Source organism: Leopardus geoffroyi, chromosome C3, assembly GCF_018350155.1.
Source record: "Leopardus geoffroyi isolate Oge1 chromosome C3, O.geoffroyi_Oge1_pat1.0, whole genome shotgun sequence".
NCBI classification, from domain to species: Eukaryota; Metazoa; Chordata; class Mammalia; order Carnivora; family Felidae; genus Leopardus; species Leopardus geoffroyi.
This window is the reverse complement of record NC_059338.1, coordinates 67,287,058-67,313,222: the sequence shown is the minus strand read 5'-3', so window position 1 is coordinate 67,313,222 and position 26,165 is coordinate 67,287,058. Positions and strand designations below refer to the sequence as shown.

At 53.1% G+C, this 26,165-nt stretch overlaps 1 protein-coding gene and 3 long non-coding RNA genes across 6 annotated transcripts in view; 2 read left to right on the top strand and 2 right to left on the bottom strand.

The window, feature by feature from the left end:
• The first annotated feature begins 7,540 nt into the window (after positions 1-7,540).
• Positions 7,541-26,165, top strand: part of LOC123585277 — a 28,952-nt gene continuing 10,327 nt past the window's right edge. The window contains exons 1-2 of the long non-coding RNA XR_006706032.1: positions 7,541-9,212; positions 19,469-19,481. This is a non-coding gene — a long non-coding RNA (uncharacterized LOC123585277). The remainder of the gene's footprint in view (positions 9,213-19,468; positions 19,482-26,165) is intronic.
• Positions 7,976-11,007, bottom strand: LOC123585273. 2 transcript variants are annotated; one of them, XR_006706027.1, is made up of 3 exons: positions 10,037-10,986; positions 9,353-9,459; positions 7,976-9,260 (listed from the first exon to the last, which is right to left on the bottom strand). It is a non-coding gene; the product is annotated as an uncharacterized LOC123585273 (long non-coding RNA). The 2 variants fall into 2 exon arrangements; XR_006706026.1 differs by having other exon boundaries at positions 7,976-9,459; positions 10,037-11,007.
• LOC123585278 lies at positions 19,800-23,808 on the top strand. The gene is made up of 2 exons (XR_006706033.1): positions 19,800-19,850; positions 20,095-23,808. It is a non-coding gene; the product is annotated as an uncharacterized LOC123585278 (long non-coding RNA).
• The window catches only part of ACBD3 (acyl-CoA binding domain containing 3), a 32,944-nt gene continuing 29,410 nt past the window's right edge, over positions 22,632-26,165 (bottom strand). For both annotated transcript variants that reach the window (XM_045453261.1, XM_045453262.1), the window contains exon 8: positions 22,632-24,790. In XM_045453261.1, coding sequence (XP_045309217.1) covers positions 24,579-24,790 — 212 coding nt within the window. In that variant the 3' untranslated portion in view covers positions 22,632-24,578. The remainder of the gene's footprint in view (positions 24,791-26,165) is intronic.

The following is a 26,165-nucleotide window of genomic DNA, read 5'->3' as shown; positions in this document are numbered from 1 at the left end:
TGGGACAGAGAGAGACAGAGCATGAACGGGGGAGGGGCAGAGAGAGAGGGAGACACAGAATCGGAAACAGGCTCCAGGCTCTGAGCCATCAGCCCAGAGCCTGACGCGGGGCTCGAACTCCCGGACTGCGAGATCGTGACCTGGCTGAAGTCGGACGCTTAACCGACTGCGCCACCCAGGCGCCCCTTTTTTTTTTTTTTTAAATATACAACCTGGACTGGAGTCGATGACCCTTCTATTTTTCTGGGGACTGATCCTCATCCAAGGAGGTAATTCCACCTGGCGTGTCATTATAGCCTTCCCAATCCCTGGTCCCCTAAGGTGGACAGCCTCAGGGGTGGACACACGGCCAGATCCCTGGAAGTTGGCACTGGGCAAGGGAGAGAAGGAGAGGGACAAAGTCCAACACCTGGGTCCCTCAGTGAGTTTCTACTCCCTTTTTCAGAATACGGGTCAAACTTGCCTGTTTCTTTGAACGTCTCACACTTATTTTTTTTTTATTGAGAAATGGACATTTTATTTTATGTCATGTTACGAATACTTTTTTTTTTTTTTTTTTTTTTACAAACGGACATTTTAAAGTTTATTTCTTTTGAGAGAGAGAAAGAGGGAGAGCTTGAGCCAAGTGGGGGTGGGGGGCAGAGAGAGAGAGAATCCCAAGCAGGCTCTGTCTGCACTGTCATTGCGGAGCCTGATGGCGGGGTTTGAACCCACGAGCGGTGAGATCATGACCTGACCCGAAATCGAGAGTTGGGCACTTAACTAACTGAGCCACCCAGGCGGTCCTACAAACGGACATTTCCAGTTTATTTATTTTGAGACAGAGACAGCGCAGTGGGGGAGGAGCAGAGAGAGAGAGAGAGAGAGAGACAGAGAGAGAGAGAGAGAGAGAATCCCAAGCAGAATCCACGCTATCAGCGCAGAGCCCCATGCGGGGCTCGAACCCACGAACTGTGAGATTATGCCCTGAGCCCAAACCAAGAGCTGGACGCTCAACCGAGTGAGCCACCCAGGCGCCCCCCAGTGGACATTTTAGATAATACATGGTACCGGGTCTGGGTTCCGGGCCCTCCCCTTGCCGTGGTCATTGGTGGATTTTGGGCGTTCATTGGCTTGATAGGAAGAATCCTGTGGAGTGTGGCTCCTGCTCCCTGCTCAGTTTTGTCTTTTCTTTTTAAAATTTGAGAGAGAGAACACGCGTGAGAATGTGAGTGGGGGAGGGCCCGAGGGAGGGAGACACAGAATGCGAAGCAGGCTCCAGGCTCCCACCTGTCAGCACCGATCCCGACACGGGGCGCGAACTCACCAACCGTGCGATCATGACCTGAGCCCAAATCAAGTGTCGGACGCTCAACCCACGGGCCTCAACCCCAGGAGCCCCTTCTTGTTTTGTTTTGAACAGTATGTGACTCTGTTGTTATTCATTTTGGTTTTGCACGCCTCACTCTTGATACGAATTTGACTCACTTATTTACTTGTGTAGATGACACAGTCACGTGGTTTGGAATTGGAAAGGATCCAAAAGGTACCGAGGGCCAAGCCCCCTCCATCCCCGGGGCCCGCACGCCAGCCTGGTCTGTGGAGGCCCACCCAGCTCGGCATGCCCGGCGGAAGGTTCCAGCTCCCAGCCACACGGCAAATGTGTCCCTGCCACCGGGGTGATGCGGCCACCATGCAGGCAGGACCGCCTTGACCAGAGGGAGGCCTTGTCCTTCAAGGACCCAGAGTGTGTTCGTGGGAGGGGTGGGCAATCAAGGGGGCAACACCGTTTAACATTTTAACTCAGGGGAAACTGAGGCTCAGAAAACTCAGGTGACTTCCCAAAGGACACTCAGCTTTTAAGGAGTTTTATTGGTTACCTACTGCTGGGTAACAAATTACCCTAAGACTCAAGTCACTTAAAAACAACACATCTTGGGGCGCCTGGGGGGGCTCCGTCAGGTAAGCGTCTGACTCTTGATTTCAGTTCAGGTCATGATCGCGTGGTTTGTGAGTTCAAGCACCACGTCCGGCTCCACACTGATAGAAGCCTGCTTGGGATTCTCTCTCTCTCTCTCTCTCTCTCTCTCTCTCTCTTTCTCTCTCTCTGCCCCTCCCCCACTCACTCTCTTTGTCTCTCAAAATAAGCAACAACAACAAAACTAAAAAAAACCCCAATACATCTTGCTTATGCCTCACATTGTATGTGGGAGTTCAGGTCTGGCTGTTTCTGGCTCCGGGTCTCTCGGGAGGCTGTCGCCAGGAGAGGAGCCCGAGCTACAGTCATCTGAAGGCTTGACTGGGGCCGGAGGCTTCACCCCCAAGGCCGCTCACTCCCGCGGCTGGCGAGTTAGTGCGGCCTGTTGGCGGGAGCCTCAGCCCCTCGCCAGGGGCCTCTCTGAAGGTGGCTCAAAGGGCCTCACGACACGCTGACTTCTTCCCCCAGAGCGAGCAAGGCCAGCGAGAGAGAGGCACACGGAGGCCGCGACACCCTTTGTGACCCAGGCTCGGACGTCACCTGTCATGACCGCCACCTCCTGTTCCCTCTACAGGAGTCACCAGGCAAGGTCCAGCTTGCACCCCATGGGAGAGGACTGTGCCCCTTCCCTGGAAGGGAGTCGTGCCGAGGAATCGAGGGCACGTTTGAACGCCATCACAGGGCCGATCCAGGCCTTAACTTTAGTGTACAGGACCCCAAAGCCCTGGGGGTCTCGTGGGGCCCGCTCTCAGCATGTGAGGCACTGGGGCGGGCAGTGAGGCCTTTGCCCTCGCGATGCCCCCATCTGGATGCGTCACGAGGACAAGACCCCACGAGGCAACAGAGGCCCTGGCTTGAGGGGTGCAGATGGCGATCATGGCCAAGGCCAGAGTGGGCCCGGGGCCCGGGGGGAAACTGACATGCTGACGTGGCAGGAGGGAGGAGGTGTCCCGGACCAGGGCACATGTGACAATGAACCCGGAGAGACGGAGCTGGGAGAGCGGCTGGGGGACACCGGGGGGCCCCTGAATTGAGGGGGAAAGCCACAACCAGGTCCCGGGACTGGAGAGCTAGGCCCTCGTGTCCCAGCCCACCCCACGCTGGCCGTGTCTCTTCCTGGAATAGCACGACCGTCAGCTGCCCGGGCCCCAGCATCAGGCTCCGTGGGCCCGGATCGGAACACTGCATGACTCTCCCTTCCTTCTGGGTGTCACGGCTCCGCCTGGGCCCCGGGATGGGTGCCGGTGGCCTCACATGCGCCTTGTCTCCCCCGTGATTACAAAAGCGCCTCTCCTTTCTGGGCTCGGATTTCTGCTGAACCTCGTCTTCCTGCCGTGTCCCAAAGCCCTGCTCACCCTCCCTCGGGCTGCTCCGGGACCCGGCCTGTCAGGAAAGCGTCTCACTCCGGGTGTCTCTGACCCCCACCTCCAGGCAGCTCCCGAGGGTGACCCCCGTCCCTGGGAGAGAGGCCCCCTCTTGCCAGATGTACCCTGGATGATGCGAGAGCTGGTAGCCTTGGGGGGGGGTGGGTCCGAGTCGGGGGGGATTCTCCCCCGTCAGGTGATCCCGTTCCAGGGGGGGCGATGTCACCTCCTGAGGGGCAGTGTCTGCCATCAGCGGGGAGGTTCATTCAAGGAGCCCCCCCCTCGACACTGACGGTAACGATGATGACTGTGAGGGAGCCGAGCCCATCAGCCAGGCCCCGCACCCCTGCAGGCTCCGCCGGGGCTCCTCGGCAGGATGGCCAAGGGGGAGGGCGATGCTCTGTGACATCTGTCACCCCTCCGACCTTGGGCTGCTGTTCGATGTGTTCAGGAAGGGAGGAGGGGGAGGGAGGGAGGGAGCGATATTCAGTGACAGGGAGAAGGGAGAAGGGAGGAGGGGGAGGGAGGACGAGGAGGCTTCTGAGGCCGGGCACCTGCTTTGGTGGGTAGGAGGAGGAGTAAAAGGCCCATTTTGGGGAGCAGGAGGGAGTCTGAAGGAGGAGGTGATGGGTCGGGATGAAGCAAATGTCTTCCTGCTGACTGCAGGCAGGGAGACTGAGGGGCTTGGTACCTGCCCGAGCAGGCCCTGCGGGGGGGGGGGGGAGGGGGGGGGCGCGGGTGAGGCGGAAGGGAAGAGGGCCCTTGGGGCTGAGCAGGCGGGACAAGGCCTCCTGACTCTGCCGCTCTTGCTGTCCTCATGGGACATCTGTCCCTATCCCAGACAGGGGTCCCAAGGGGCCGCGGCTATTCAGTCGGTGGATAACCAGTCCTGCCTCCAGGAGGCGGGGGACATGTGGGAAAATGGAAGGAAGAAAGCTCAAGGGGCTTCAGGGAGGAGGGTCCAGGCTACGCGCACAGCCCGAGCCCCAGGCTATCCTGCCGTGGCCAGAGAAAGTTCCACGGGGAACCTCTCGCAGCCTTTTGGCCAACCCTGGCGGTGGAGGTCTCTGGGCAAGGCACCCCTGGTCTCAGAGAGGCCGAGGGACTTGGCGCAGGCCACACAGCTCGTAAGCAATGAAATCAGAGTCCTTTGCCCCAGTATTAGGAAGTAAGAAGTGCTCTCCGGGAACCCCCAGCTCCTCGGGAAAGCCTGATTCAGAGGAAGGGTCAGGAAGTGCGGGCAGGACAAATACATGAAGAACAGACAGAACAGGACGAATGAGGGCCTTCTGCACCTGCCGCCCATGGGACGGGGCCCCTCTCTCCTGAACGGCCTCTAAAGCCTCCCACATCGCAAGGGTCTGGGACAGTGGGGGACTGTGCGGAAGGCAAGCAGGTGGCCCCAGGTGGCCCTCACCCTCCGGCCAGGGCAGGTAGGGCGTCACCCCCAGAGGAGGCGCAAGGCTGCTGGGGAGGGGGCTTAACAATCCAGACGGGTGTCAGGAGGGCCCTGCCAAAGACCGGCCTCCCTGGCCTCGGCCTCCTCCCGCAGCCCGGGAGGCCGCCTCTTCGGACTCGGGAAAAATTCACAAAGTGCAGGGGACTTCAACGCAGCGAACTGGCAGTGACATCTACTAATGGACGGGTCCTGCCCAGCACCGAATGGCCCAGGGAAGGGCAGAGTGACCACCCCCATGCTGGAGTCTCTCCTTGCCAGAGGGTCCACACCCCACATGGAGTCCTCGAGCCCAAGATGCCGTCTCCTCCATCCTGGAGTCTTGTCTGGACTGGGGTGGTGGGGAGCACGGAAGGAGTGGGGGTCCCCACAAGCAGCACCCACTCCAGGCAGGGCTGGAGGTCCTGACCAGCACACCTAGGCCAGCTGGCCAGTGAGAATGCTCCCCAGATGGTCTCCAGATCGCTTCCAGCTGGGGCATATAGAGTGGCCAAAGAATCTGTCCTAGGAAGTGGGGGTGTAGAAGGGGAAACTGAGGCAGGATGAGACCCAGCTTTAGTAGCCCCGAGCTAAGTAGGCCAGGATCCTGACTGCCTTCTGGAAAGGACAGAGGGACCAGGAGGAAACTGGTACTTACTGACCAGCCCCAAGCCGGCTCCCCATCGCATACCTGCCCTTGGCCCCAAAGGGGTTCAGAGCAAGTCTCCCCAGAATGTGCCCCTCTGTGGGCTATTTGAGGTGAAGGCCATGAAGGCGTAGCCGACTCAAGAGACACTTGTGCCCTTCCCTTAACGTTCTAGAATGAAAATCGTCCTGCCCAGAATGAAGAGTTGTGACCAGAGAGAGATTATATGCGGGTGGCCCGCCTGTGTGGCCGGGCAAACATCTTACCCAACACCATCCCGTTTCTTAGCGCCAGATGGCAAATGTCTCACCCAACCTCTTTGAACCTCTGGTGTGTGGGGTTCCAGGAGGTACGAGATTAAATTCGATGTGTTCCTGTTAGTCTGCCTCGTGTCAGTGTCGTTCGTAGAGCGGCCAGAAGGAACTTGGAAGGGTGAACATTTTCCTCCCAACAGCCCTCCGTCCACCTTAACCAGGGAGGCTGGTCTCCTGCCCCGGGTACTTAAGGGAAGGTCTGCCGAACACAGCGCCCGGTCTATGCCTGCTCGGGGAAGGGCCACACGAGGGGCCGCCAGGGTGGGGTCCGGGGGACCTTCAATCGCCCAAGTTAGAGACAGACGGGAAACCTTGGCACAGGGAGGGCCAGCACCTGCCCTGAGGTCACACAGTGACCCAGCTGGGTTCTCCGACGGGTGACCCCGAGGCAGGGGTGGCCCGCCCGGGTCTGGGTCCCAGGCAGAGTGTGCTCCGGGCAGAGGGCGACAGCGCCGAGGCGCCCTCCGGTGGCCGCCGCGCGCGGAAGCCGGCCGCCCGGAGTCCCCCGGCCGGCAGCCGGACGGGGGCGACAGCGGCCGGGGACCGCCTCGCGTTCGCGTTTCCTTTTTAAAAGAAGCACGTCGGCGCCGAAAGCGAATTTCTGTAAAATCGAGGAGATCGCTAGGGTCCCGCGGTCTGCAAAGCCCCCGCCGCCCAGCCGTCGCGGAAGAGCGAGAGCGGGGAGCGGCGGCGAGCGGCCCCCTGGCCTATTGTTGTGGCCGCGCGGGGCCCACCCCGGGGGGGCGGGGCGCCGGCCCGTGACGTTTAGCCCCGCCCACCGGCCCGCGCCGCCTTTGTCCGCCGCCGCGCGACTCCTCCCCTGCGGGCGCCGTCCGCCGCGGGTCCCCAGCGCGGCCGGGCCCCAAGCTCCGGGACAGACCCCAGGCCCCTCCGCGTTCTAAGAACCGCCTTCCTTTGCGGACGCAGCGGGAGGCGCCCGGGCCTGGCCTGTGAAGCCAGAAGCGAGGGCAGTTTTTGGCGGCCGCCACCGCCCGGGACTGCGTTCCGCTCCTCGATGCTGCCGGGCGGGGGCGGGGCGGGCTCTCCGGCGGGACGAGCAGGGAGTCACAGCGGGGCACTGCATGCACCGCCCCGGGACCCGCGCGCGTGGTAGCGGGGGTGGGGGTGGGGCCCGGGGCCTTTCTGGTCGGGGTGGGGGGGAACCGCTTGGAGGAGCAGAGGCTGCAGGTTGGCCAGGTATTGGGGGAATGGGGGGGGGGGAGGGAATAAGGCCGAGGGTCCCACAGGGTAGAAAGGGCACCTGTGAGGTGGCCCTCGGGGCGGAGCGGGGCCGAGCCTGGGTGAAAGGGTACTAAGCTCACGGCTCGTAGAAGTGGCAGCTTACTGCGGACCTAGGGACAGCACGGCAGCAGCCAACGTGGGCCAGGCGGCTCTTCTCTCGGGCTCCTTCCTGCGACGTGCTGAGGGCCACCGCGGTCGGTCCTATCGGGATGAGGCTCCCAAGTGACAGCTCACCAAGCCTCTTAGGTCCTCTACTACTTTGAAAACCCGGCCATATGGCCTCCTGTAGTTGTGGAAACTGCCTTCATAAGGTCACCCCCCCCCCCCCCAACACCTGGACCCTTCTTGCTAGGCCGCAGCCCCTCACTTCGCAGACTACAGGTCGCTGCTCCGATCAGGTGTCCCTCACACCTGTGGCACTTGGAAGGAACCCCTGAAAGGTGCCTCGGCCCTACAGGGAGGTGGCCAGCAATCACGACCAACCCTGGCGACCTTCAGCAGAAGAGTTGTTGGTCGGGGGACGGGTGGCACATGTCCCTGCATCTGCGCCTCGATGGCTCCAGGGGGAGCTCTCGGTGCGCCCCAGCTCCCCACAGGGGGAGAAAGGGTAGCTGGACCCTGTCACCCCTGGCGACTCACACGAGGGGGATCGCTCCCCATAGGAAGGCGGTGTGGATGCTGGAACACCCCTCCCCTTAATTGGGGCAGCAAGACACAGGCCTCAGAGCCCCGTGCTGGGCGTGAGATGTAGGAAGGCGCCAGCATCCCAGGCTGAGGGCACCCCGAGGGGAGAGGAGAGGGCCACTGGGGGCCTGGTAGCCCAGGAAGGGGCGGAGTCAGAGGACGGCAACACGTTTTTTTTTGTTTTTGTCTTAGAAACTTAAAAAAAAATATACAGAAAGAGTATATAAGAGGAAAGCCTCCCTCCCCCCACCCCGCCCCCCACCCCCACCCCCAGAGGCCCCTGTACTGACCAGCCGCCCCCACCCCCCATTTTCAAAATTCTAAGAGGCCAGGTTTGGGTTTGTTTCTTTTAGTGCCCACAAGCAGACTCAGGCAGGAGGGTGGCTGGACTGTGGATTTGGGACCCACAGGCCGGTGGCGTTGTGTGTGACGGGGAAGTGGCTGGTTTTCCTCCCTGCCATGAATTCCTTTCCCTTTTGTTAGTTTGGGAAACTCTCTCTCTCCTATTCTGAAGGATAGCCTTGCCGGATAGTGTTCTTGGCTGCAGACTTTTGCCTCTTAGCACCTGAATATATCATGCTGCTCCCTTCTAATTTCTGAAGTTTCTGCTGAAAAACCCAGATAGCCTTATGGGATTTTCCTTGGATGTAAATGCTTTCTCTCCTCTTGATGCTTTTAAAATTCTCTCTTTATCCTTAGGTTTTGCCATTTTATTTACTGGCTGGCCTGGTATGGAACTCTACGGGTTGGTTTTGTCGGGGGCTCTCTGCGCCTCCTGGGTCTGGATTTCTGTTTCCTTCCCCAGATTCAGGAAGTTTTCAGCTTTTATCTCCTCAAATAAATGTTCTGCCTCCTTTTCTCTCTCTTCTCCTGCTGCAACCCCTGTAACTCGACTGTTATGCTTGATGGTATCGCGGAGTTCCCTAGGTCTGTTCTCATCTTGCACAACTTTTTTCACTCTCACTGGCTCAGCTTGGTGACTTTCCATTACTCTGTCCGGGCTGCTGCTCTGCCCTTGTCCGGTCTCTTCTTTCTTATTTTTTCCAGATGGTCTCTTGTTCGTTTCTTTTAGTGAGTTTATCATCTCTTCCCGGTCCTTTTTTAGGTGTTTTAGGTCTTTCTGGATGTTCTCCAGGCTTTCCTCGACTGTAGCCAACATCTTTAGGAGAGTTACTCTAAATTCTAGATCAGTTACAGAACACGTCTCCGTTTTGGTTACCTCTCTCGCTGTGGTTTTGTTCTGTTCTTTCATTTGGGACCTATTCCTCCGCCTCCTCATTTTGTCTACTGCTGCGTCTGTGTCTCTGTTAGCAAAGTCAGCTGCGTCTCCCGCACTTAAAGCAGTGGCCTTAGGAAGACGAGTTCCTGTAGTGCCCCGCGGTGCAGTGTCCCCTGTTAACGGGAAGATGGCGCTTCAGGGGCGTCCCTGTGTGCGTTGCTACGGTAGCAGTTGCTACTGCTGTGGCTGAACTGCGCTCGCCTTCTGTGCAGTGGTTCTATCTGTTGTGGGCAGGATCGGGTCCCTGTGCGGTTAGTGGGTCGGTCTGGGGCGCACTGGATCAGATCTGGAGTTTGCTAGAGATGCGGTAGCTCCAAACTGCAGGGCACTTCCCCTGCGCTGTCGGGGGGAGGAAAAAGGTTTATTGGTGGGCAGGCCGCAGTCACACTGGTGTGTACCTTATCTTCCCCTCTCCCAGGGGCAGGACTCACTGTGGAGTGGTGTGGCCCGTCTGGGCTGCTCGCACACTGCCAGGCTTGTGGTGCTGCTTCGATGGGATCTGGCCACGAACCGACCGAGCGGATCCCAGGGGGTGGATCTGCACAGGGGCGGGAGGGACAGGTTTAGCTCGCTTTGCCCACGGTGGTCCCCTGCGGGAGGGGCCCTGCAGCACCGGGAGGGCAGACCCGGCGGAGGGATGGATCCCCAGAAGCACAGCGTTGGGCGATTGCGCGGTGCAAGTTCGGTGGCGGGAACTGGTTCCCTTTGGAATTTCCGCTGGGGGATGGGAGAGGGAAATGGCGCCCGCCAGCTCCTTTGTTCCCCCGCCAAGGTCTGTCCTCCCAGGCTCAACAACTCCCTCCCGTAGGCCCCAGGCGCTTTTCAAACAGTGGTTCCGGCCGGTATCCCCGCGGCTCTTTGTCCTGCAGTCTTTGTAGAGGGAGGACTTGGCGTCCACTCGCCCTCCCCCCTCCCCGCTCTCCAAGAGCAGAGATGCTGACTTTTAAAATTCCAGAGGTTGAGTCCCGCTGGCTGTCAGAACCCACGCAGTCCGGCCCCTCCGCTTTCGCCGGCCAGACTCCGGGGGCTCTGCCTTGCCGGGCGGGCTGCCCCTCCGCCACGCCACTCCCTCCCGCCAGTCCGTGCAGCGCGCACCGGCTCTCCGGCCTTCCTACCCTCTTCCGTGGGCCTCTCGTCTACGCTTGGCTCGGGAGAGTCGGTTCTGCTAGTCTTCTGGAGGTTTTCTGGGTTACTTAGGCCGATGTGGGCGGAATCTAAGCGATCAGCGGGACCAGGTGAGCCGCGCGTCCTCCTGCGCCACCATCTTCCCAGCGTGTGCGCTTCCCGCCTCCAAGCTTCCCAAGTCTGCGCCTCCCGCTTCCCAGCGGGCAGTGCGGGGCTGCTCCGGCATGGCCACTAGAGGGCGCCAACGCCAGGAACATGAGGCCCCCGGAGGGCGGGGGGCGCGGGCTCGTGATTCACTGCACTTCCGGGAGCACCAGCGGGGGCCCACAGGAGCGACTGCGGGGTCCGCGCGCCCCATCACCTGCCCCTGCAGGGGAAGCTGGCGGGGGTTCTCTCCGCTGGGCACCGTGGTTCCGGACGGCTCTGGATGGCCGCACCCGGGGGGCCTGCCATCAGGTAGAGGAAGGAGACGCTGGACGGACCACAGTAGGCGTTCTGGGCCCTGCTCTAGTGGGTCGGTTCCCAAACAGGGTGACGTGAGGGAGACGCGCGGGAGCCCCCAGCCTGCAGCCAGGGGAGGGAGGAGGTGATCCTTATCCCCTTTATCCAAGAAAGCAGGATTCCTGTCCCATCCCCAACCTCCCTGTCTCCAAGTTCAGCGCCCCAGCCAGGTCACCCACCCACAGCAGGGCCACGTCTCCCCCTCCTCCCCGCGCCCCCCCCCCCCCCCCCCCCCCGGGGACTGGCACTCCTGCCTGCCTTTGTTAAAGAAATGAATTTGCAGGGGCACTCGTGTGGCCCAGGTGGTTGAGCCTGGGATTTCGGCTCAGGTCGTGATCTTTCTGTTCGTGAGTTCGAGCCCTGCATCAGGCTCTCTGCGGTCAGTACAGACCCTGCTTCGCATCCTCTGTCCCCCTCCCTGCCCCTCCGCAGTTCACGTGCGCTCTCTCAAAAATGAATAAGCATTAAGAAAACATGAATTTGCAGAGAAACATTAGCCCCCAGCCCCAGTTCCCGCACACTGTAGGTGCTGGAGGGGGGTTGTGAAGGAGAACAAAGTCCAGGCTGATTCGAATCCCCTCCCCAGAGTCTTCTGGCTGCGAGACAAGCTGTGGCCCAGAGGATTTCCCAAGGATGGGTGAGCACCCCCACCCCGGGGTGACCGTGCACACTTGTGCAATGGGGGGGGGGGTGTGTGCTCCGTTTCCTCCCCTTGGATCTGGGGAGCCGGGGACTACTTCTGAAGCCACGTTCGAAGATGGTAGTCCACGCACTGGCACTGGATGCTCTCTCCAGGGACATCTCACCCACCCTCCATGCTTGAGCGCCGCGGAGAAGTCCACCTACCCCGAAGATGTTGGGTGGTGGGACCGCAGGGAACCAGACATGCCCAGGCCTCGCTGTCCTAGTCTCAGTGGTGGAGTCACGGCAGCCTGAGCCAGAGGCAGCAGTGAGCCTTCTGGTGGCCGCACCCAGAGGTGACAGAGATGGGCACCGATGGGCTGGCCCAACCCAAGCTGCAGATTCGCTACCGACATAGGTAGTTTTAGGTCACTCCATCCTGGCTTGGTGGGTCTCACAGCATCAGACACTGAAACACAACCCCAAAGCCGGGGATGACCGACCGTCCGATTCGCTTGGGCCTGAACGGTTTGCTAAAACTGAGAGAGCCCCGGGCCTGCGGGGGGGTGAAGCAGTGACTCCCAACTTGATGTGTCCCTGCCCAAAAGGCTGCCAGATGGCAGGGCCCTTGCTGGCTCGATGCCCCAGTGTCACGGGCATCCACACCGCGAGGGCAGGTGCTCAAGGCTATTTGCTGTGACTTGTCACTGAATGTTGTAGAGTCCCCGCTCCAAAGTGCTCCCGAGCCCCAACAATGCATTTGTGCGGCCTGGTGACCTCCCTGTCCCCGACAGCATCTAGCGTCAAGCTGAGATGCTCGGGTGTCCCCCTCAACGACAGACTCAGCCACCTTCCCCAGCACAGTCCGGGGCGTCGGGCCCATCGCCTGCTCTGGGGGTGGGGTGGGGAATGACACTCCTTGTAAGGACACCACCCACTCCTTACTCGGGTTTGAAGGTGGCCTGACGGTACAGGCAGGAGCTGGTGGTTGCTGGAGGTGGGAGACGGGTGGTCCTGGGTGCAGAGCAGGTGGGTGAAAGCGGAGAAGGCCCCCGCATCCAAATCTGGCTCATCAGGTTTCCAGAGGGTAACTGTGTCTCCAAACTGGGCGCCTCCCACTTACTGACCGCCAAGGGCGTTTACACACAAATCTCTCCATGCCAGCTAAGAGGGCCAAGCAGGATCTCCCATTTCCTGGATTACAAAGGTGGACGCCCCTAAACCGGCCTCCCCTGGTCCCCGGGAACCCCGGCCTGAGCGACCCGCGGCCCAGGAACCGGCACAGCGCCAGCAGGACACTGGGGGCCAGCGGAGCAATGATCTTCAAGAAGCAAGCGGTCACTGGGGTCAGATACCGTAAAGCAGCCGGGCACAGAGGTAGCGATAGCTTTACCCACAGATCGTTGGTGACCTTCGGCGGGGGGGGAGGGGGGGGGCACAAGCCAGCCTCTTGTGGAGACCGCAGAGGCCAGGACTCCTTCCGCGGTGTGCAGGAGGGGAGAGCGGGCAGGTGCAAACGGGGGCAGGGCTCAGGGGACTCCAGCTTTCTTCCTCTATGACGACCGTGAAGCTGCTTCGGGGCTAACGAGGAGCACGGCCAGGTGGGGGCGGCGGGGACAAGGTCAGCAGAGGTGGGGGGGGTGGGGGGGGGGTGTGTGCAACAAACAGGCTCCAGGCTTGCGTTTCTTTGCCCGTCCTTCAAACCTTCCATGAGCTGGCAGCCTCGTCCCCACTTTGTTGGTGGCTCGGCGCCCCGAGTGGCCCTCTTACCAATGAACACAGTCATGGGCCTGTATTTACAGGAAAATGGTAAATCCACTGGAGCGCACATATCGAGGCCCACAGGATGAGAAGACCAGGGTTTCCGTGTGAAATGGTAGCTTCAAATCTAGTTTGGGTTCTGCCGCAAATGACACGTTTGAGGGAGGTGTGGGGTGGCTGGAAGGGGGTGGGACAGGCCGCTAGGGACTGTGACAAGTCTGGACTTGGCTTCCGCTCATTTTTCCTTTAAATGTGTCTCCAGGGGCGCCTGGGTGGCGCAGTCGGTTAAGCGTCTGACTTCAGCCAGGTCACGATCTCGCGGTCCGTGAGTTCGAGCCTCGCGTCAGGCTCTGGGCTGATGGCTCAGAGCCTGGAGCCTGTTTCTGATTCTGTGTCTCCCTCTCTCTCTGCCCCTCCCCCGTTCATGCTCTGTCTCTCTCTGTCCCAAAAATAAATAAACGTTGAAAAAAAAAAAAAAATAAATAAATAAATAAATAAATAAATAAATAAATAAATAGTGTCTCCAGAACCTGGGGCTGTTTCTGGCCAGGGTGGAGGACGGAGAGCTCTGTGGTAGGGGTACCAGCACGAATGGACCCCCGCGCCCGGAGGCTCCTCACCTCCTCTCCTGTCCTTGGAATGTGGCCCCGGGAGCCCTCTCTGGGAAGCTGCCCCAAGGACGGCCTTGAGACAGAGATGTGGCGCCGGGACCATCTGGAGGGTATGGGTGACCGAACCCCATTGCGGCCACTCTGTGAACTGTGAGGACGTGGCGGGCAGGTGCGGGGGTCCAGCATCCTGCAGCCCCAAGACAGGCCTCGTAGGTCAGTTCCCTGTGTTCACTGCACCTGCCCCCTGCCCACCTGGAGCGGCCTCTTTCCTCTGTCCCTCCCTGTCCTCCGTGTCGGGGGGGCCGGACTCAGATCACAGCCGGGAGCTGCCAGCAGGCAAGGAACCCAAGTCTGGCCCAGGGAAGTCTACCGTCCCGTCAGCCTCAGAGCTGCTGGCCACGCGCACCCGTCACGCTGGGTGACGGGTGGGAGTGGCCGTCCCGGGAAGACAGGGAAACTGAGGAAAAGACACAGGCAGCCCGTTCGGACGCTAGCAACTAGCACATGGAGCCAGAAAGTACTCCTGGGACTCCAGCACACCACTTTTAGGCCAGGAGAAACAAAAACCCTTTCATCGTACGTGATCGCCCAGGACTGGCTGGCTGTCCGCGTGCTCTGTGCTGGCTTCCCCCGCCACTCCATGGACAGCCCCTCGGCCAGAGACAGCACTCACAGAATAGTGGTAAATGGGACGTGAATGTTTGCCGCAGGATTTCCAATCCTTTGAGGCATTTAATCATACGGAAGAGCTAAATGAGCCTGTTCCAGGAGAGATTCTGGCCCATTCTCCCAGGCAGCTCACCAGGAACGGCTTCTGGGGACAGGTATCAGCTCTGTCACTCCCCAACCCCCCACCCCACCCACAATTAACTGAGGCTTCAGGCTATTGCTGGTTGCATATTTACAAAAGGATCGGCTCTGAGGACCCCTGACGACCGACCGCTGTGGGGGAAAACACAGTGGGGGAAAACACAGGCCGAGCCCCTCAGTCTCCTCCCAGACTGAGAAAAAAAAAAAAAAAAAAAAAAAAACACACCATAAAAACAAACAAACAAAAAAAAACAAGGGCATAAACTCCTCGAAGAGCATTCAAATAAACGTCTTTGAGACGGCAAAGGAAACGCTTAACCGAGCGCTCACCTCAAAGGATGATCGGCCACCAGCCACGACAGGGCCGTCCCTCCGACCTGACGGGGACTCTGAAGTCCAGCGGGTGGGCTGGTGTGTCAGCCCCTCCTTTCCGTCCTCTGTGCTGGTCGTCGAATGGGGTTAGCAATCCGACTCGTGCCGCTCAAAAAGCAACGGCCTCCCCAAAATTCGTCCGTCCAACCCACAGCATGGGAGAAAATATTCACTCATCACAGAGCTGCTAAGGGATGGCTACCCAGGATACAAAGAACCTCCACGACTCAAAGACAAAACGACCCGATTTAAAAACTGGCAAAGGACTCGAATAGGTGTTTCTCTGGAGCAAACATATAAACAGCCAAGAGGCAGACAAAAAGATGCTCCAAAGCACAGAGCTCCATGTGGGCTCTGTGAGCTTCCATATGTTGCCCACATGGAACTAAATTACAAACCAACAACAGAAAAACGTTCGGGAAATACCCAAATATTTAAAAAGAAACGATGCACTTATCTAAATAACTCCTGCATCAAAGAAGAAATCACACAACAAACTAGAAAATATTTTAAATGAAGGCAAAAAAAAAAAAGCCAAATACCAAACTTACGGGATGCAGCGTTTTAAACCAAAGTTTAACGGGCAATTTACACCTTCAGATTATTAAAGAAAGATCTCTAATTAATAACTTAAGTTTCTACCTTAAGAAACTGGTGGGAAAGGGGGACAATTAAGCCCAAAATAAGCAAAAAGAATGAATAAGTAGAATCAATTCAATTTAAAATATAGAGACAATGAGAGGGGAAAAAAAAAATCAATGAAACCAACAGCTTATTCTTTGAGAAAATCAATAAATTTATATTTCTCTAGCCAACGAGATCAAGAAAGAGAGAAGACAGAAATTACCTATGGGAACAAAAGAAGACAACACTACAGATCAAGATAGTATATAATGTGAAAAGTTATGATAGAATTTATGCATAGAAGTGAGTTTGATAAAATGGAAAAATTCCTTGAAAGGAAAAAACTACAAAGCAGCTCCACTCAAGAAGACACCAATAACCCAAATATACACATCAAAGAAAAGGAATTCACAGGTAAAATCAATCAATAAATAAAATTCCAGGCCTACATGTGGCTTCTCTGGAGATTTCTCCCAAAATTTAAAGAAGAAATAACTTCCAGCAAATAGAAGAGTATACTTCCTAATTCATTTTATGAGGCCTTCATTAGTGACACCAAAGGCAGACCAACACACTACCAGAAAACAAACTCCATATTGATATCCTTCATGAACACAGGCATAAAAATCCTTCATAGGTATTACCAAATTGAATCCAGGGGTATATAAAAAGGATCATTACCAAGTGGGGTTTATCCTAGAAATATGAAGTTGGTTCAACATCTGAAAAGAAATCAGTGTACTTTACCACAGCAACAGGCTAATAAAGAAAAGTCACATGATCTCATCTCTGCAGATGCAGAAAAAGCATTTGGCAATATTCAACATAAATAAAAACTCCCAGCAAACTAAGAGTAGATGGGAACTTCCTCAACCTGGTAAAGAAAAGCCTAGAGCAATCATCATCCTTAATGGTTCAAGACTGAATGTCTTCCCTTTAAGATGGAACGAAGAAAGGACTTCTTCCTACTCTTTCTAAACATTGTACTGGAGAGATCCTACCCAGTACAATAGGCAAGAAAAAGAAATAAAAGGCATACAGACTGGAAAGAAAGAACCATCTTTATGGAGGACATCATCTTCTACAGACAGTCTTTTTTCTTTTTTTTTTAATTTTTTTTTTTTTCAACGTTCATTCATTTTTGGGACAGAGAGAGACAGAGCATGAACGGGGGAGGGGCAGAGAGAGAGGGAGACACAGAATCGGAAGCAGGCTCCAGGCTCTGAGCCATCAGCCCAGAGCCTGACGCGGGGCTCGAACTCAAGGACCGCGAGATCGTGACCTGGCTGAAGTCGGATGCTTAACCGACTGCGCCACCCAGGCGCCCCTTTTCTTTTCTTTTTAATGTTTATTTTTGAGAGACAGCGTGTGTGCGAGCAGGGGAAGGGGAGAGAGAGAGAGAGAAAAAGAGAGAGAGACAGACAGACATAGGATCCGAAGCAGGCTTCACACTGAAATCAGGCTTCACCTGAGCTGAAATCAAGAGTCAGATGCTTAACCGACTGAGTCCCCACATTCCCCCCTGCCGCCCAGTGCCGGCGCCCCTCAAGAGTGACCGTTTTTATTTTAGCTGTGTCGTCGTCATGGTCTCCTGTCTCCTGCTTGTTCTACCACCACTTATTTAAAAAACGATCTTTCCTCTTGAATTACCTTGGCATCTTTTGTCAAAAACGAGTTGATCATAGGGGCTTCTGGCTGGCTCAGTCAGTAGAGCATGGGACTCCTGCATGAGTTCAAGCCTCATGTTGGATATGGTGATTACTTTTAGAATGAGTGAAGGAATGAATGAATCAATCATATGTGTGGGAGAATTGACATCTTAACAATATTGGGTCTTCCAGTTCATGAACATGGTATATATCCATTTATTTAAGTCTTTTACTTTCTCAGCGGTAGTTTGTGATTTATACTGTACAATTCTTAAACATTTTTTTAGAGTTATTTCTAGGTGTTTTATGTTTTTTGATATTATAAATGGTACTTTTTTTCCCCCTATAATTGCAATTTCCAGTTGTTCAGTTGACTTTTTTAGTATGGAATGTGTACTTGCTAAATTTTTTTACATCTAGTCACTTTTTTGTAAATTATTTAAGACTGTCTATGTAGTGGGGATCCTGGGTGGCACAGTCGGTTAAGTGTCTGACTTTGGCTCAGGTCATGATCTCACGGTTCTGGGAGTTCGAGCCCCACATTGGGCTCTGCACTGACAGTGCAAAGCCTGCTTGGGATTCTGTCTCCCTCTCTCTCTGCCCCTCCTCCACTCAGGTGCCCTCCCTCTCTCTCTCTAATAAACATTCCCACACTCAGTGCGGAGCCTGACACAGGGCTCGATCTCACAACCATGAGATTATAACCTGAGTCAAAATCAAGGGCCAAAAGCTTAACCGACTAAGCCACCTAGACGCCCCACAAAATAATTTTCAAGTGAAGAAAGCTACAGAGTGTATTAAGGGAGAATGTAGAAATGTGTACTTATCTCCTTGGATTTCATATAAAGTTCAAAAGCATTCTGCATAACCATATTATCTCCCTTTTCTGGCAACATACAGTGTTATAATCATATGGAATTAAAACATCAAAATCAGGGTAACGATCTTTGGAAGGAGGAAACAGCAAGTGTAATCAGGAAAAGGTCCATAGGGATCAAACTCTTTCATTAACGTTTTAATACTTAGACAAGCTCTGAAGCACAGAAGGCAAAGAAAAAAAAAAAAAAAAAAAGGCAAATGTGACCACTGTGGGTGGTAGGTACGTGAGTCTCATACTGCACACTTTTCCGAATGCTAGATTTTTGTTAACTGAAAATTAGGGGAAAAAAAGACCAGAAGGAAATTCCCAAATGACAGCTATTCTTAGTGGTAAGTTTATAATTTTAGTTTTATGCTTTTCATCTGTATATACTGTCTAAATTTTCCACAATAAGTGAGCAGGACTCTTGGAATGGTAAAAAAATTAACGAGAGCTACGTATTTCAACACTCACCTGACAAATGCAGTCTGTCCACTCCTTTTTCAGAGCAGACACGCCGTATCTTGAGTTTTGGCTGGGCGTGAGTCTGCAGCTAGAGGGGGCCATGGAACTCAGTACTTGTGGGTGGAAAAGGAAGAGAAGTGAGGGTTCTCTCCTTAATAGTGGGCATGCACCCCACCCCCAAAGTGGAAATGTGTTCCAGGCAAGCCTGCTTTTTTGTTCTTTAATTTATTTGAGACAGAGCGAGAGAGAGAATCCCAAGCAGGCTCTGCGCTGTCAGCACAGAGCCCGACATGGGGCTCGATCCCACAAACCAAACCGTGAGATCATGGCCTATGCGAGACCACGAATTGGACGCTTCACTGAGCCCCCCAGGCGCCCCTAGGCAGGTCTGCTTCTAACCATGCACACAAAACACCACCATCCCAGGGGATGGTGCTGAGGAGAAACAAGATTAAAGAAACCTGGGGGCGGCGCCTGGGCGGCTCACTCGGTTGAGCATCCGGGCCCTTGACTTCGGACGATCCCAGGGTCACGGGATTGAGCTCTGCGTCAGGCTCTGCCCTGAGCACAGAGCCTGCTTGAACCTGTCTCTGTTCCTCTCCCCCACTCTCTCTAAAATAAAATTAAGAGAAACTCGGGGCTCTCACTCACCTCATGACGTACCAGACAGATTCGCCCTGCATTGCCTGCCTCCTCTGGCCTGTTCGTAAGATCAAATGATCTTATTTGAGCTACTTTATTTTCGAGCCTCTGTTGTCCCAGGTTAGCCCTCATCATAACTAATGACGGCAGGGAAGACCGCTACAGGGCTGCGTTTTCCATCTCTGCTACTGAAAATACCACCTAAGAACACGGAACTATCAATCTTTTATTTATTTATCGTTTAAAAAAAAAATTCAAGGGGGCGCCTGGGTGGCTCAGCCGGTTAAGCGTCCGACTTCGGCCCAGGTCATGATCTCACGGTTCGTGAGTTTGAGCCCTGTGTCGGGCTCTGTGCTGACAGCTCCGAGCGTGGATGGAGACTGCTTCCGATTCTGTGTCTCCCTCTCTCTCTGCTCCTAACCCACTCACATTCTGTCTCTGTCTCTCTCAAAAATAAACAAACATTAAAAAAAATTTTATTAAATAAATAAACTTAAAAAAAGTAAGAGAGCACACATGGGTGCGTGTATGCATGAACAGAGGAGGGGCAGAGAGGGAGGGAGGGAATCTTAAGCAGGCTCCACGCCCAAAATGGAGCCCAACACAGGGCTAGATCTCATGACCCTGGGGATCATGACCTGAGCCAAAATCAAAAGTCAGATGCTTATTTAGGGCCGCCTGGGTGGCTCAGTCAGTTAAGTGTCCGGACTTCGACTCAGGTCATGATCTTGCAGTTTGTGAGTTCAAGCTCTGCAAAGGGCTCTGTGCTGACAGTTCAGAGCCTGGAGCCTACTTCCGATTCTGTGTCTCCCTCTCTCTCTGGCCCTCCCCTGTTCATGCTCTGTCTCTCAGTAATAAATAAACGTTAAAAAAAAAATTTTTTTTTAAAGTAGAGGCGCCTGGGTGGCGCAGTCGGTTAAGCGTCCGACTTCAGCCAGGTCACGATCTCGCGGTCCGTGAGTTCGAGCCCCGCGTCAGGCTCTGGGCTGATGGCTCAGAGCCTGGAGCCTGCTTCCGATTCTGTGTCTCCCTCTCTCTCTGACCCTCCCCTGTTCATGCTCTGTCTCTCTCTGTCCCAAAAATAAATAAACGTTGAAAAAAAATTAAAAAAATAAATAAATAAATAAATAAAGTAGAAAAAAAAAGTCAGACGCTTAACCAACTGAGCCACCCACGCACCCCTCAATCTTCTATGAAGGCAATCTAAGCTCTCTCAATCAACCTAGAAAGTACTACAATATTCCAAAGTAAGTCCCACTAAGGTTTTTCATGACATATGACAGGCTAATGATTAAATGTTCATACAGAAAAATGGTTCAAAAATAGTAAAGAAAAAGCATCAAAAAAAAAAAAAAAAAAAAAAACAACAACAAACCAGGGGAGAGTTGCCTTGTATGAAAATATATTTTAAAACTATAGTAATTTATAGTATTAGCACACTGAATTGTCAGATAAATGGGACAGAGCTCAGAAGCAGATATATATAGATATACATATATATTATCTATGGACACAAACAGAAGTCATAAACGAAAAAGCTGAATAAAACTAACAATGTGGTTTAGAATGTCTACGACCAAACACAGACACGTATAAACACACCTAACGCCACAAAATTAACAGACCTGAAAGAAACTGGAAGAAATACTTACATCTAATGAATGATTAGCATACAGCCTATATTTTTAATGCTAATAAATCCATATAAAAACGATCTAATTGAAAAATGGGTCAAAGGACACAACCGGCAATTTATAGGAGAGGAAATACAAAGGACCAATAAAAATTGATGCTTCACCTTACTGGTTATCAGGGAAACACACATGAAAATGAAACTTCGTCTTTCACCCGTCGGATTGACTTAGACTCAAGTCTGATGATATCAAGGGTTGGAAAAAGCAGTATCTTCTCGGACACTATGGAGCTGGAGGGGAAATTAGTTCAGCCACTCTGGAGGACAATCTGGCAGGGTGTATTAAAATTAAAAATGCACAGAACTCATGATGCAGCAGTTCTCACTTCTCAGTGATCCACTGAAAAACCCCTGCAGATGTGCGGAAAGACACGTAAAAGAGTGCTCACTGGAACAGCACTTAGGAGGAAAAATCAGAAGCAACCTCAAAGGTTCAATTCACAGAAAAATGGCCAAAGAAGCACTCTGTGGAAGAGACCCAGCCGACGGCAAGAACACGGCAGACCTACTTAGTGAAAGGAAAATCCCCCATTAACACAGACTGGAATTTTAAAAGTTGCAAAATGCAGGCCTGATGAAAACCAGGTTTACATTTCTCTATTTTGCCACACCAAAAAAAAAAAAAAAAGTTATGTCACCTTCAACGAGATATTTAAGTCAGTGATCTTGGCAAAGGGGAAAAACTTGGACTTGTACAGACACGATGTTAAAGAAAGGTTAGAACAAATCAGCACTTGTAATCAAATTTGTACTTGCTCTCTTCACAGACTTGCAAGTTGCCAGTTCAGCGCCAGGCTGAACTGGGCAATCACGCTTAAGGCCTGGTTAGAGAACTACAAGGAAGGAGTTAAGTGCTCCGGTTTACATACTGTTATCCCACGTGTGATGGCCCGAGTCCAAATGCCAAGGTCAATTCTGGAGAAGCCAGCCAGCTGGTTTCCCGGTACTTAGATTAAGCATCCTAATCAAATCACAGCCTACTAAGGGGCACGTCAGCTAATGGAAATGGAGCCAATGCTTCTTTCGTTACAAGAGAAATCGGGCAAAATAGTTAAGTACCTGAGACAGCGATCATGTAGTAAGTTCAAAATAAGGGTGTCGAAAGGACGATAACCAACTTGATTTCAAAAACTTTGAATAAGAAGGTCAAAGGATCCTAGGCAAATAATACGCGAGATCAAACTGCAACTCTGATTAGTACACATTTTTGAAAAATTAAGTGAAGGGAAATAAAGTTAAGATTCGCTCTACCCCGAGTAGATCACATGCACACATATTTGGGCTGCAGACAGGAGTGCTGGATTGAGCTTGGGGAAAGACAGATTTGGCTGCAGACTGCCAGTGAATTATCAGCAGTCGCGTATTTCGAACCGGCTGCTTCTCCTCTTCCGGAAGGCAGACAGTCAAGGCTCAGCGGCACGGTCCAGGATGTGCTCACACATCAACAGCTCTCAGCTGTTCTCTGGTCTGGCTTCCCGGAACCCCAACAGCTCAGAACGACCACCTCATTCTGTGTCTCCAAGTTTCAACCAAACAGAATTTAAATTTAAGGTCCGAGTCACCCTGCGTCTCAGTGGGCTCATTTTTAGAGGAGTTTCTGGCACTCCGCGTGATACGGACCGGGGAACTCCCCTGATGGGTACTTCTCGGGCGTCATACCTCAGGAGCTATTTGAAAGCGGGTGGTCCCCACGTCCTCCAAGGAATGCGCTACGCACGTGGTTGTACAGGGAAAACGATTTTATATGTCCTCAAGAAGTCTTTCCGTCATAAGTCTGGAAAGTTCAAAATCTATTTTCACTCACCGGGATAATTTATGGCAAAAACTATCAATAATCAGTCAGAAAGAGTTTGTTGTTGGTTTTTAACTTCTTAAAACGGGAAAGATCATTTAGAACATCTCTTCTAGTCCGTCTAAAATGAGGCAATACGGAACTAACGCTTCCGAGAGTAACGGTATCAATGAAACGTCAACAGGTTACAGATAAACATTTTAATTGATTAAATATATTATTTTCAAGATCTTTTTGAAATCGCACTTGTACTGTACTAATCAACAGCCAAAGGCAATAGAAAAGTCTAAAACCAAAAATGTTCTGACGTGAGCACATGACGAACCACCGCTACGTAAAGTGACATAAACTGCTCCCGAGAACGAGGGTCTTTTCAGAAGACGATTTATCTTAACATGGGCAAGAACAAATCTGTACTCAAAGGCTGGAAGAAATATATATTAGTGCCTGCTTTTTAAAAGTTTATTTTACATTTTAAATACAGTATTTTCTCGTTAAAAAAAAAAAGCCAAGAAGCGCCTAACCCCATGGTTCCTCTACCGTACGTACGCGCACGCGCATGGACAGCCTGAACGTGTTCTGGACAGAACGGTGTGGACATCTTTGAGCTGGAACCAGTGAATCCAAATTAAAGAACACAAATCAAGCACTGCTCAGAGGAGAAAATAATCCAGTTTCCGAATAACCAAAAGAGAAGAGGGTTAGGTATGTACAAAACCAGGTATTAAAAACCAGAAAAGAAACGCACACACGACAAACAGCCCCTCGTGTAGTGAACTGTATAGAACGCAGCTTAATCAACAGAGACCCTCCTACAAGAAGTGATTTAAGATCTGAAGTTTTAAAAATCTAAAAATCTAAGTATTTCAGTAACAACATCCAGTAACGTTTCGTGTGTAGTGCCGTCTCGGTCACGTTCTATCCACACCACCCTCCCTCCTGAAAACAAGAGTCTCTACGCTAGTCTATCACTTCTACCAACTTGCGGCTGTTTATCCATATATGTTCTCGGTAAGGGACACGAAGATGTCCTCTTCCCATCTACAAAGACATAATGCAGATTAAAGCTATAAAACAATTTAAGCATGGGCATCTGTTTTTCCAATTCTCTCCAGTACGCAATTCCCCACCGGAACCGGGTAGGGTTTGTGCCTAAGCATGAACACAGGAAAGGAAAATGGACGGTCTCTGGCAGTGATTTCCTTTTAGTGCAACGTTATTCCCCATACACTCAATTGTACTGAAGTGATTTTACATACTTTAATTCAGTAGGTGTCAATTTGAGTTTACAAAACCCCCTAACTATATGCTCGTGTAGAAAACAGGTTCAATTTGAGATGCTCTATAAAGCCAAATCGAGACCAAAATGAATTAATTCTGCTTTGTCACCGGTAGGGGGGAGTCCCGGAGGGAGAGAAAAGGACCCGAGTTTGCAGAGGCCTGCTAACAACATGGACCTCTGAGGTGTTGTGTGTCTTGACGGTTCAAATACCAATCGGCTTTGAACGTTCTTAAGATTATCTCGGAAAATAATTCTCTGTCATAGGCCTCTGAACTAGACGGCCGTACTCAATGCAAAGACAATCTGGGTCGTTCAGAACAAAAGCGAATCGAGGCAACTTTTCTATTATAACCTGTGGGGTCTTGAGTCTGTAAGTTTTCAAAACGATGACCTTCATTTCAAAACGATGACCTTCGTCCAAGTTAGCTGCACCTCAGGCAGACTGAGAACGTAAGGATTTCCGATCCGAGGTCACCGTGACCACGGGCTCTCGTCAACCGCATGCGGCGGGCAGCAACGGACTCACCGTCAGCCGGGTGGGGTCAACGTGGGGAGGTTTTATTTCGGAGACCTTATAGATTTCACACGTAGCTCGCGTAACTTCTGCATCCACTAGCGACCCTGCCGGTCGGCACCCAAGGGCCAGATGGGTCCGAGGACTCCCTCTAACCCCAGAGGATTAATGCTAGAGTCTCAAGGAAACCCTGAGTCCCGACGAGAGTTCACGGACCATCAGACCAAAATCAAAAGGGGAGACGCTGACTGCAATGCTCCACAAAAGTCAAAAGAAATTCCGAACCAAGTGCCGTCTTCTGCCCAACCCTAGACTCCAGACTCTGCGACACCATCTTTATCTAGTATAATAGACTCTGTAGTAGACCGACTTTGACCTCCACAAAGAGTAGGAGTTGTCAAACTTGAGGAGGTAGACTCCTCTCCCTGGGTATTGGTGGCTGCCGGCATACACCTCCTCGTGACAGTCCCGCCGGTACACAGGCACGACCTCGTCCAGCAGGGGCTTGGTGGCGTTCTTTCTGGCTTTCTCCTCACTGCTGACGTTCTCTGTGGGAAAGAACGGAGGCACGTCAGTGAACGGGTCCGGGAAAGCCACGTGCGTCCAGCACCGAAACCCCATCCTTCGAGAAACTGCTCATCAGGAACTCTCTGGAGCCATCTGTGACTTTCGCACGCGGGCTTATTCCCGCCTTCCTTGGTTCGCTCACTCCTCTCCCTGAGCAGCCACAATCGGGGGGTGCGGGCGGCCGGCGCCCTCTCTCCCCCTGGACTCTGACAACCGCTCCTGCTTCGGAGCCCTGGTCCTCCCTCCCTGTCCGCACCCAGCCAGCCTCCTCTTCCTCCAGGTGGGCGGCATCTCGCTGTCCGAGCGACACCAAGGGAAACCAAGCTCTCGTTCTCTCCCTCCTCGATAATATGAAAACCCCGTTTCGGGAAGGGGGACCGAAGGACTGTTACCTTCTGTCGATCTTAGATATAAAGAGTAAAATGGGGAAGCCACAGTAGAGGTAGGCACCGAGAGATACTCTGAAAGCCCATTACTGTCATCACAGGCCCGTGTAACCCAGGGATGATCCCAGTGGCAAAACACGAGCTCTGATTCTGGGTTTGTCCCTGGGAATAGTTCCCGAACTGTAATGAGATGAGGTTACGAAAAAAGAGCGAGCGAGAACAACGTAGAACCAGCTTAAAATCGGTTTCACGTATTGAACATAAACACTGTCGGGAAAGCAGGTCAGAGGAACATGCAGGTTCCTAACTCGGCACGGTGAATTCTGGCCACGGCAGTGAACCGCGCAAGGGCTGTCATCAGGAATTTAAACCAGGCAAGTCTGAGAAAGTCTTCTGGTCCAGAGGAACTGAATGAGACAGGGTGACTCAATGTAATGCGGCATCCCGGATGGGATCCTGGAACGTTAGACAAAAACTAGGGAAATCTGAATACATAACGGCCTTGAGCTCATGACGACGTAGCCACATGGGTCCATCGGTGACGATGAACGTACCACAGTACAACACGGATGCTAGCAACAGGGGAAGCTGGGTGTGCGTATACAGGAACTCTTTGTACTATCTGCAACTTTTCTCTGTAAGTCTAAGACTGTTTTAAAATAAAAAATTGAAAAAAAAAAAAAAAGAGCAAACGACACTCTGATAAAATAGGCCCAAATCCAATTTGCTTTATCGCAGCAATACTGAAGTGTTTGCAAATGGGAAATACAGAGTCATTCAAAATGCAAACCCTTGGGGCGCCTGGGTGGCTCAGTTGGTTAAGCGGCCGACTTCGGCTCAGGTCATGATCTCATGGTCCGTGAGTTCGAGCCCCGCGTCGGGCTCTGTGTGGACAGCTCAGAGCCTGGAACCTATTTCAGATTCTGTCTCTCCCTCTCTCTGACCCTCCCCCATTCATGCTCTGTCTCTG